Below are 12,736 nucleotides of genomic sequence, written 5' to 3' on the forward strand. Positions count from 1 at the left end.
ACAGACATTGAGCTTATTTGTAGACCCCAGCAGAACACATGAGCAAGGAGTATAAATAGCAACAACCCTAAACCTTGCTGCCCTGTAACTTCAGGCCAAATCGTCTGGGCCACTTAGTTGACAACCTTCACTGCAAAAGTCACTTTGGTTAACTTGAATTTAGAGGAAAATTGACTTTTATGTATCTGTGGACATGAAGTGTATTTCCTTGCTTTTGTTTGTTTCTTTTATTTGTTAAAGAACATGATTCATCCATCCAAAAATAAACATTTGTTAGTTCAAGAATATTTTTGTGTAGTGTTTAATTCATATACTCAACAAACAGAGATTCAGAACACTGGATGTGTTTCTACATCAACATAAATAATAAATAGCAAAATATATCTGACAATTCACAACCAGACTGACGACAATCAACAGCTCCTGATCATTGATTGCTAGATTTTTTTTCAAGCTTCTTCAAATGGGCGAAAAAATATTTTACTATTTTCGACAAAAAACTTGGTGGGGTTGGCGGCAGTGTTACTCATTGATGTTTTGTTACATCACTACTCTTAAAATATCCTCACATTCTGAGCGGTCAAAAAGTTCAAGCAATCAATCAATAATCTTGCCTGTGTAATCCTCTTGACCTCCCATGGAGGTAAATTAAAAAAGCAATCAGGACTAAACTGGAAAGGCCTAGAGCTTCCAGCCCATGACAGGAAGTCACTAAACATTCTAGTTCAACACTCACTTCACAACCAGCTCACTTAGCAAAGGCATGTGTTACCTCTGATTTGTTCTGTGGATATGTGTGCTGCGTGGCTGTGACACATATTTCAAAATGCATGCCTAAACTATTGCCTATTTTATTTAGCTCAACCAATATCATTGTAATGGATTAACAACATAAATGAAATTAAAAAAAACAAAAGAGAAAAGTTTAAACTAAGGATAAATCAGGTCAAAATTAGTTAATTTAAGGTCATATAATGATATAATAGGAAGTAAATACCAATAATAATAATAAATAGCATCACTATTATTAGCTGTATAACTTAAGTGTTGCCAATTGTTTTGTTCACAGAAGTGATGACTCAGCACAAACCTTTCAGTGCACTGAAATAGCCATGTTGTCAACGTGTTATTTGGATAGGAAGTAAACAATAAAGCAAGTACAATAATGTCAGGTGCATTTTTCTCATTCTTTGTAAGTGACAATACTACAGACAGCCGCCTCAGACAGGCAGGGCAGCACCTGAAATATGTGCCTGGAACAGCTCAGGAACTGAAACAGGCTGACAAGCCTTTAAAGCCGTCCTTCCACTCAGTGTTCTTTGTTCACAGGTCAAGAAAAAGGCAAGATAAAACTATGAAAATCGTACGATAACTGAGCACCTGTGTAAACGTTATTTTCATCTTTAAAACTGCTTATTTCAGGAAGATAATACCAATAAGGAAAAAATGTCCAATACTGGCATTATAACAAATGTGTACCACAAAATTAACAAATGCTTAACATAAAATTTACTAGAACAATTCCAGAATAGCGAGTCCAACTATAAATTAAGAGGAAATACAATATTTTTACAGAAGAAAGCAGGAACTACATTAAAATCATTTACTTTACTAGTGTCAAACTATGGAACAATTTGGACAAGAAAGTTAGGAGTCTAGGAAACCTGTCTGCCTTTTAAAAAGCGTAAAAAGAATTGACATTGCAAGGTTACAAAACAGATGGAAATGTTGGTTAACTCTTGATATGGTTATTGGTTGATATGATCACATTTTTGTACAGAAACTGTAAGAACACCAACAAGATCAACTTCATTTTGGCCAAACCTTCTGACGTTGGAAGAATGTCAATGTGACCATGCTGTGGGTCACACCAGAGCCACTAAAGGACACTAAACAACTTACGTTCCCTCAAGGAACTGATGGAGACGTGTGAAGACACACACGGTTTGAAACAACAATGTGCCACAAAGACTGACAAAATTTATTGCATGGATTGGTTGAAAACATACAGTGATGACAGAGGTGTTTATTTGATTGAGGGGAGATGGGACTACAAAAGCCAAACGACTTCTAATCGTCAGCCCTTTTTTCCAGATGTTGATGTTGCAAATGAGATGAAGGTGGTGAAGTCTGCTGTAATTACATATCCAAAAAATAAATAAACGAAATAACTAAGTGTAGTACAGTAATATTACCTACAACGGTAATATTGTGTTTGAGGTTGATGTAACGTAATAATAAATGTCGTCATAAGTGAAGTAAAAATATTAGATGACCCTTGATATAAACCAACTGGGAGAAGGAGCACTCAGCAAACTCAAGATGGGGAGGAAGCATTAATGATCTAATGGGACATGCATACACACTTCCAAATAGGAACACACACATACACAGAGCTGCTAACACTCCATTAGAAGCTCCCACATCTACAACAGCTGCAACTGTCACATGTGAATAAGTACTGTATTTGTTCATGGGAGGAAACCTGCCTTTGTCGCCAAACTCTCACTTATATTATGGAGAATTTTATATTTAAATGTTATCATTTAAACTAATCCCATGAATTTGCTACATTTGCATACGTTATAATACATATGATAAAATGAAACTAAAGGTTTATGACTCCAGTTACACTCTAGACAACATTCTGGCAGGGGAGATCCACTGGAAGCTCAGAATTACACTGAGAGGCTCTGTTAGGATTTCATAAATTTTCAGACAAAGCCTTCATTGGCTGGACATTTCAGTTATCAAAGTGTAACCATATTAGAATTAATTGTCATTTTTGCCACTAAACATAATTAAAATCACATTGTCATTTTGAAAGAGTTTTGGCGAATAATGTGCCATATTTTCTGTGACATGCAATAGCATTTTGAACAATTGTAAAATTACTTTCTTACAATTTATGGAGAACAAAACCCCAAAAGTGTTTTAGTCCAGTTCTGGGGCTCCGCCACCGTTTTTGCATCATTAAATGCAGCAAGAGTGTTGCTTAATAATTGGAGGCATTTTTAATCAATTTTGAATTCAGAGTTTTTCACCTCATCTTGTATTTTATTTTGTACTTGAATTCTCTTAGCCATCCATGTCTTACACTGTTCTTCTTTGACTTTTGATTCTTCTGAAGTTACAGTTGATATTAGACAGGTATATGAATGTAGACACCATTTATAAAACAACACAACAGTTGAAACAGACGGAACTACTTGTTTCAAGGTCTCCTATGAGATGGTGAAGAAAGGAAAGCTGTACTAGAGCAGATATGGGATCACTTCCCACCATTTGCTGCATTCAGGAGAGAAGGGTGGTGCTGCTGGAGAGATAGACAGGAAAGGCTACAGAGTATGAGTCAGGGGTGGGACCGAGGCGTGCAAGATGATCTCATGTTAAACGAGCAAAGCCAAGCTGTGGAATGAGTTTCAGTCATGTTGGCCTTCCTATCACTATGACAGCAAATAAATACAACATTTAGATGCACGGCAGAGAGCCACTGACATACGCAGACACAACTAAATTGAATTAACTGCAATCAGATAAATTAAATGCATTCCAGATGGACATAGCATGCATATCTCACGATAAGTGTAAGAATAATAAAAGAACATTATAAAGATTAAATAAAACACACGCTACTTTCTACAGCTACAGACTGATGGAGCAGTTAGAGGCTTCTTTGGTTCGGACTATGATTCTCATTTTAGGAGAAGCCTATTGATTAGATCAGTGAGTGAACAATATTGTGTTACAGGACATGGAGATTTAGTGTCCAGTATTGACTAAGTGAGGGTCTCATTTTTAATATTTTGATGTTTGCATAAAACTTTGAAAATCAATTACACAATTATTTTAAAATGAAGCCATTTTCTCGTTTATCAATAGAAATCAACTGATATAGTGATCAGAGAAAAGATCAAATTTGAAATCTGTATAAGAATCTGAGCAGGTCTAAACAACTGCATATAATCCAGAAGTTACAAGCATGTCTAGTAAACCATTAATTAGAAAAGTTAGTACGTCTTTTTGTGAGGCAACATTGGCTGACAGCACATCCACAAAATTAAGAAAGGAATGTTGATCTGGGAACTGAGTCCAGTTTAGACATTGATTTCCTAGTGTGGCTTCAAAATGTTTCAATTTCAGTATAAAGACCACAAAAAATAACCCAGTGCAGTTATCGTCAAGTTAACACATGTACAGGTCCGTTGACACTGCTGCCATACAACAAAGTGTCTTTTGTAAAGTAGCAGATTCCACAGACCAAGCCTGTGTGTATGTGTGTGTGTGTGTGTGTGTGTGTGTGTGTGTGTGTGTGTGTGTGTGTGTGTGTGTGTGTGTGTGTGTGTGTGTGTGTGTGTGTGTGTGTGTGTGTGTGTGTGTGTGTGTGTGTGTGTGTGTGTGCCACTAGGCCATTTGAATGTGATGAGTGGGCTGTCGACATAGAGGGGTTGGGCAGGAGGGTGGACAAAGGCAATGACTGTGCAAAAAACACAAAGCTGCCTCATCAATGAGTTTGATGTTGAAAATAACACTTGAAAATAGTCTGATGGTGATTATCATACACTTCCTTAATATGTCCGCAGCTATTTATATTATGGAGACAGATTATGCCATAAAATAGACTGTCAACCCACCCCCAGACAGACCACACCCTGTGATTGCAGAGACTGTCCTGTGCTGGATATGGCTAACACTTGATAGTCCTGACATAGAACAAACCTCCAGCAGTCAATTTGTTGTATGTTTAAGAGGCAGAGAACCTGTTCTTTTATTTTGTTCAGCGATCGTTTCCATTCGTCATATTAAGCTCATCAAATTATGATATCACTGGATGTTATTGAGTCTGAGGACAAACACATTTTTGAGTCACTCGTGTGCAGCCGTGGACCGTCACAGATTACATTCAGTGAGGATCCTCTGATTTCTATTTATTCCTTTTAATACATTGTTTCTGAACACTGTAGTCAAAATGTGTTTGACCACAAAAGAAAAATCGAATGTATATTTAGCTTGAATTCAAACTGTATACTAAATCTTGTGAAAATGTATACTGTGTCACATCTTAAGGAGCTGACCAAACCACCAAACATCTAATCCACTGAATCCTTCCTGGTGTCAGAGGCTGATCAACAAGCAGGCTCTGAGAGAACAGTGTGAACCCTTCCATCCACTGCTGTGTGTTATTAACTGTTCCATGTGTCTAAGAAACCATGTATTTATCTCACTACTCAAATTTACACTCTTTTGTACCTCATGCATTGGAATTCATCCCGCCTCAAAAGAATTCCTCCATTTGGTGTATTATTAGTGCTAATACCACATTAAAGTGGTATTTTCACAGTCTGAACTGTTAAATGTGCACGAATGCTCTCAGTCCATTGAGTTAAACTGAGTCGCAAAAACAATTCTGAACTTACATCTGATCTAAACACAGTTCAGATCATCATGCAAACATCTTTAAGCAGCTTTCTGTGATGTTTGTCAGTTTATTTCACAAATGATCACAGTTGTGAAATGCAACACGTAACGTGTCCACTCCTCCTTCCAGCAAGGCCTGTGCAGCTTTTCCTCCAGTTTTTATCTTTTCTCTTGACCTGACAGCCAAACCTGCTGAGAGGGTGTTTGATGGCAGTGGGATTAACCAGACAACAAGCGACAAGCAGCCTCATAAACCTACGGGAAGGAGTGCATGTGTTTAACCTTCTAAAGCTGATTATGAAAATCATACAAACTCATGTCTTGTTGCCCCAGTGGTTGTTGTTGTTGTGTTTTCTGCTCTGTTTGTTCAGTTACTATTGACAATTCTGTTATGAAAATGTGTGCCTTTGATTATCCAGGAATCACATGGAGGGAAGCCTTGGGCTCTGGGCGATTCCATCCACTGCAAATTAAACTTCAGTAACAATAACAGAGATTTTACAGTACTTAGCCAGCACCCTTCAGAAAAATGTCTCTTCTTTGGAGGAGCTTTGGAGAAACTTGTATGGAAACAATATGTGTTTTCAATTTGATGTCAGTTCAAGTCAAAAAGACAAATTTGTTTGACGGAAGTAAGAGCTAAAGAAACATTTATCAATCTTTTTGCCCATTCATGTATTCTCTCTATTTACTTTAGTGTTACACAGACAACGTCTTATACAAACTAACTTTCAAAAGGTTTTTTCAAAAGAAAATTATGCAAAAGAATTAAGAATCAATCATGTTCATAGCTTCCTGCTCCCCTCTTTGACTGGCCTCTGCAAAAATAAATATGACGAAAGTAAGAAAGTTTTTTCTGCATTGAGACAGGCGTAAACAGCAGATAAACAGGGCTGAGGCTTGAAAAAAAGTTTGATTCGCCCACCCATCTGATCAAATTTTTGTGTCAGGACAACTTAATAAACACTTGTTTATAAGGAGACAAGCATTAAAAACAAAACAAAAGCAAATTACTTTATATGTAGTCAGTGTAACGTACAAGAAACAACACATGACAGAAAACAATGACATTTAAACACACAAAAAAGTATAATTCTTTTGACGCTCTGTCACTGCTATCAACTTGTAAACTAAAAAAAAAAAAGCCTTACCATTCCTTGATGGGTTCATTGCTGGGAAGTTGAACACCCCCCCAAAATAATCCATATATCTTTTAAGTAATCAAAGTCTGCTAGTAAGTGAAACAAGAAAACATGGGAGATGAGCTGGATGTGTGTCACAGCTCCTCTGCCAGCAGACGGCAGCTACAGATTCCTAATGATGATGCATCATGTGATTCCAGTCAGGGCGTTTAAGCCCTCTACCACAGCTGACTGGCCCTCCTGGCTGCAGCACTCAAACAGCTGATAGAACACACTCATGACAGTTCTTCTATATAATAGTGCACGCTGCGTGTTATGGCATTATTTTGCATGGGGATGAAACACAAAGACTTAAGTCTTGCTGTCATTTTGAATTGTGCTCCACCACAGCTCCACAACCCAACTGCAGACCACATGGTTAGCTGGCTGTCAAAGAGACACTGAGTAACACCGACCCCTGTGTGTGATGGATTTCCTACAATTAAGAGATGAACCCAAAAGAACAAACTACATGGAGCGGAATGATCTGTGAGCTACAGCCTCACCCTGCTATGCTATTGTCCTCTCTGCCTTGAGACATCCCATAGGTCACACAGTCAATAGTAATAGGGTGCTCAACTCATAGCAATGTTCCTTACATCTAAAAATAAATGATCTACACATTTAACTCAATGAAGATATACCATTTTTCTGCTTACATCATTTAGCAATAAATATAATCATCTAATCTTGAAATGTTTCCATTTACCAAACCATTATAAATTATTCACTAAAACAATCAAGTCAGTTTACAGAAAGCAATAATAACGCCTTTGTCTTGGTTGCTGAAATTCATGATGTCATGCAGGAAATATTCCCACTTTTCCATTGATGGGATAAAGACATTCAGACCGGCCGGTCGCCGCAAAGAGAGTGGGCAGGCTGTCATTTGTTGAACTGTCAAGCAGCAATTTGTTCATTCCCCTAGAGCCTAAAACAACATCCCATCAGGACTGATCCTACCTTTATATTTCTCCAACACATCCTCATAAGCTTGGAGGTATTCCTGTTCGTCGGAGAGCACGTTTGCCTGCGCTCCGTACTGATCCATAACCCGGACTCCACCAACTGGACATTCACCAGCGGACGGGGGCACTGCGAGTGTGGGTCTGCGCCTGTGTGTGCATGTGTGTGTGTTTGTGTGTGTGTGTGTGCATGTGAATGTGCAGAGGACTCAAGAGTGATCGGCGCTGTTGTTGCACTAAAGGAAACGCCCTACGTCCCTCCCTTGTCTGCGGTCCGTCCAATAGGCGACATTTCCTCTCCGGGGTTCACCAGATTGATAGGAAGGCCTGCCGGACGCGTTACGCTGCAAAAAAGTCGGAGTGAACCAGACGTACGATCCAACACTGAGGGTTAAATGTGGTACAAAATGACAGGAAAATGTATATTTATTAAAACAAAGCATTAAAAATTCACCAAATATGACATTATTTCTCATTCACGCCATGAAGTAAAATAAGAAGTCCAAACCAGTCTGAATGAATTATTCACTTTTTACAGTGTGCATCAACAAACCCTGTCAGGCGTCTCTGTACCGGCTCGTAACGCGGACCTTTTTTTTTTTTTTTTTTTTTTTTTTTTAAACATTGTTTTACATATTTCCGAAACTTTCAGACAAATTAGTCAGATAAACAAGATAAGCCTGTTTGAGATTACCTTCAACTCATGAGCTGTCACTGAAGTCACAAACTCCCATAATGGCAAGTTCACTGGAAAAGTTCACCGACCTTTACGTCATGTCACGTCACGTCACGTCACGTCACGTTACGTCAAACCATGATTAAAACAAACTTTCAAACCAACTTTCACAACTATCACGAACACTAGATTTCAGTGCGATTGATATAATTCCATCCTTGTTTTGGAGAAAACAAGATGAGGCTTTGCGATTTCTTCACAACACTAGAAAACGAAAACAATTGTAAAAAAAAAATAAAAAATTGATATAAATTCCTGATAAATTCGCTGCTTCTATAAAAATGCGCTAATATCAATAATGAGGCTATTTCTAGGGTAATCTTAAGTCCATATTCGTGAAAGGACTAAAATACCTCGCAAATCCACTTCAATATATCATGGGGTAGCACAATATTACCTTTAACAACTCCCAAATAAAAATGTAGTCCCCAACAAGTCCCTATGAGATCATATGGCTCCTACGTGAGCCCTATAGGCTAATCAATACCTGATATCCGATAACTGGACAAGGAGACCACCTCTCACCTGCGATCCTGAGCACGGCTCTCTCCGCGGGATCCAGAACGTGGATTTTCCTCTTGGACCGCTCATGTCTAGGCAGGTTCCAGGGTAAAGTGTCCCCGGGTGCCGGCGATGCCGACCCAGATTTACCGCTGTAATCATCCTCATCTGAGAAATCCGCCGAAGAAGACATGGAACCGTGAAGGGAAGGGTTCCCCGAACTGGAGCTCTGTGAGACAAAAGAAAACGGGGATGAAGAAAAAAAAAAAAACCCCAACAACGACTGTGTTGTTTTCATACGGTGCAGGAATAGCGCTCACAAATCCCTTTATTTCTCACCATCGCAGGTCAAAGTGCGTAATGGGAGCGTAAAGGTGTGAGGATGCTCAGGAACATGAGCCACCGGTTCGCAACGATCCATAACAATGAAAGACTGAGTCAAATAAAGCCAATGCAAAATCAATAGCATCTGGCTCCCCCGCCAGGTCAACTGTACGACTTACCACTGTATACATGGGGACCTGTCAGCTGGAAGAAAAATGATCCTGTTTTGCGCGTTATTATTTTCCACCCTTCAGTCTTCACATTTCGTGCGTCAGAAAGGTGCCACGCCCTTGGGGGGGGGGTGAGATGCTCCGGCCGCGGGATGGTCCCTTATCCGAGCATTAAGGATGTGGGTGATGTCAGATCTCCAGAGGGTTGTGTGGATGGTACGATGTGCGCTGCCGAGGCAGAGCTGGAACGTGATGGGAGAGCAGACTGCATGTCTGTCCGCGTCACACCCGGTAGACAACAACAGCAGGATCCACCAGTGACGCCAGCGTTAGAGCGCCATCCTCCACAAAGGCTCAGCGCGGATGCAAGTGCATCCAAACCTTAGAGAAAATAACGGTTGCCACAGACTTTACTATAGATTTATGTGAGATCCTAAGAGTAGACGGCCAAGAGGACTTTGTACATGATTACATAACTGCTTACATGGTATGTCACATTATTGACCGAGGGTACAGTTGAGCTAATTTACCTGAGAGGATGGCGAGCACACAGAACGGATTGCACCTGAATTATATGATGAACCAGATTTACACTCTAACTCAAGCAAGTCGATCAAGCCAATATAATCAAAGAAAAAGTGCACCAATAAATGCATCCTCTCGGGGAGATAAATGTGTATTTCTTTCTTGGATATTTTCAGACTTTTATGTTTCTAAATGCCAGCAACTCTTTGCTGACAGAGGAAATTGTGGATGAATGACTTTGTTACAATTTGCAGTAACACCTTGACACACCTGAGATTGGGCAAGAGTGCTAATCTGAGTAAACACAGCCTGATGGAAAAGGGGTGGGTGTAGCATACCTGCGTGATGACACTTCATTTGTTTGATGATGAAACTGTATTTAAAGGGAGAAAAAACTGCTTAAAGATTTCATAAGACTTCAGACTGGCGTCATCGTCATCTAAAAGTTAACCTGAAACTACAGCCTGAAATGCAAATGTCCTGGAGTCAACAGAGCAACTCCTGACGGTACAAGGCAACAGAAAGCTATATGTGTATTTGTGAGTATCTGTTGTCAGTGCTGCTTTCATGTCAAATCTGCAGGCTTCATAAAAGTTTCTATTAATACAGCAGCTTTTTTATCATTACATCACTTTTCATCAGGATAAAATTTGCAGCTTAAAGGGCGGCTTAGTGTTTATTCATAATCCCAAACACTAATGGGGGGATATTTCCAGATTCTGTTCAAAAGAATACCCATTATTATGAAACCTGCTGTTTTTCATTAAATAAAAATATTCACCTGTGTCCATGTTTTTATAAAATAAAACAGCATAAGACACAAAACCGCATAAAACACAGGATAGGAAGACCTGACAGATTGGAGGCTCTCTCCCATCAATAACAATAGGCTCATCCTCTTGATTAGGGAACATCTTTTTTTACTTTGTTAATACCTTATGTCCTTTCCACTGTGCTGTTGGCAAACATGACATGACTGGACTGTCAGCAGTTTTTTGTGACTATCGTTTGAACATTTAGTGATCATAGTTAAAAAACAAAATTTTTATCAAGGAAAGTACTTTTGACAAATGTCGAGTTTAGTGTATAATACGAGTAAAAGTGGTAAAATAGGTAATTTTACCACATTTACCAGTTTGTTTCTTTGACAAATGTAAGGCACATTTGAACATATATTTGCCCACAATCAAGTGCATTAAATGAAATAAAATCTGAGTACCAAACATGGTGATGATTGATCAAGACTTTCATTAGTAGTAATAGGACTATTATATATAGCATTATTATATATTGTCATCTTGGAGTTCTTGTTACTCAACACATCTTCAAACACATGAAACTCATCTGCCTTTATAATCAGAAAATAAATACAGGACTGTATACCTTCTGCTCACTGCCAAGTTCACCATCTGACCTGCTCGACAGTATCCACACAGTTTGAAACATTGGGTGGATTTTAGCAACAGATTGTACCAAACATTAGGAGGTATCATAGACAACTGTTACACACAGACTCTTCTCCATGATTGGGTCAGATTAATTTGTGTTACATATTTGCAGACATTTGTAATAAAAACCACAATGTATTTATGTCTAATATCCAGAGTATTACAACACAACTGGATGCAGGGAGTTGCAGTATCATCACACAGGTCAATAGGTTCTTTGAACAGTCAGTTCAATGCTGCCGTGTCAATTTTATACAGCAGTAAGAGCTACAAATGATGTTGTTATAGAGAACATGTGATGGACACGTCATATCCTGGATACTATAAATGACACACCCAGGAGTAGCATGGGTCTTGGTGATTTAATAAAAGTGGGATCTGATCTTTTGTCTCTGATCAGAACAGCATGACACAAAGAAACACCAGCTCAATCCTCCAGGAGGCTTTCAAATGCTTTCAGCTGAGGCGCTGTTTCTTCAACTCTGAGTTCCTGTTGGTCATGTTGCCTTCCAGGAAGAAAGGAATCAATATATGGGTCAGGCACATTTTCCTCCTCACCTTACCTTTTAACAGCACTATCTGAACTGATAAAAGTATGGCATGGAGAGCATAATGCGGCTTTAAAGCAGTCCAGCCGATTCACAGAGAGACATGACGATGGAGGAAGGAAAATTTAAAGGTGTTGAGTTAACAAAGAGCCAAGCTATTTATATCCAGATCCACAAGAGGAGACATATTCCATAGCATTGTGAGAACCTGTTAGAATTTAAGCATATTAGCGAGGACAAATTCCAGAATAAAAGTGAGGATGACTGAAAACAAAGGTACAGTGAGCAGATACCACTGAATCTGTTAAAGGGGAAGGACCTGCTGGACATCAGTAAAAAAGAAGTTGGGAAATGTTAACATAACATGTTTGTGTGTGCCATGAGATAAAGACTAACTAGTGCGATTGAAGATTTGGTTCTGCGAGTAATAACTTCAGGTTAACAGGTTATATTTACTTTATTATTTAAAACTTACTTGAATGTCTAATGGAGAAGTGTTAAAGCTAAGTTTGGGCCTTCAAAATATCCCTTACAATAACTCTTGAGAACTTTCTTGTCACTTGTATTAAACCTTTCATATATTTGGAGAAGTCAGGTATGATCACCTAAAATTCCTTTTTTTATCTATACTGACATCTTATTATAGCGGAACAACACACACAAATACAAGACAAGAAGACACACAAAAAACCCCAAATATCATTTCACTGGAGTAATCAAAATAACATTAACAATTAACAAACATCCTTCAACAGATGGATTGCACCCTGGAAACAAGCACTTTTCTGTCCTTGCCGAATTCTTACCCGGATCAAAAACACACTGCTCTCTCCATGGACGGGCATTAATCAGTGTCACAGCGAAATGGGTACCTACATGTTTACGAGTGGGGGTGACTTGTACCGACTGGTAAAATTCTG

At 38.9% G+C, this 12,736-nt stretch overlaps 2 protein-coding genes across 2 annotated transcripts in view; both read right to left on the bottom strand.

The window, feature by feature from the left end:
• dst (dystonin) overlaps positions 1 to 7,742 on the bottom strand; it is a 78,724-nt gene extending 70,982 nt beyond the window's left edge. Inside the window, exon 1 of the mRNA XM_068326998.1 lies at positions 7,563 to 7,742. Within this exon, the coding sequence (XP_068183099.1) occupies positions 7,563 to 7,650 (88 nt within the window). The 5' untranslated portion in view covers positions 7,651 to 7,742. The remainder of the gene's footprint in view (positions 1 to 7,562) is intronic.
• Positions 7,672 to 9,377, bottom strand: LOC137603482 (microtubule-actin cross-linking factor 1-like). The gene is made up of 3 exons (XM_068326999.1): positions 9,305 to 9,377; positions 8,826 to 9,030; positions 7,672 to 7,948 (listed from the first exon to the last, which is right to left on the bottom strand). The coding sequence occupies exons 1-3, from the start codon at positions 9,314 to 9,316 to the stop codon at positions 7,815 to 7,817; spliced, it is 351 nt and encodes a 116-aa protein (XP_068183100.1). The 5' UTR covers positions 9,317 to 9,377; the 3' UTR covers positions 7,672 to 7,814.
• Between the last annotated feature and the right edge of the window lie 3,359 nt (positions 9,378 to 12,736).

Source organism: Antennarius striatus, chromosome 11, assembly GCF_040054535.1.
Source record: "Antennarius striatus isolate MH-2024 chromosome 11, ASM4005453v1, whole genome shotgun sequence".
Classification (NCBI taxonomy): Eukaryota; Metazoa; Chordata; class Actinopteri; order Lophiiformes; family Antennariidae; genus Antennarius; species Antennarius striatus.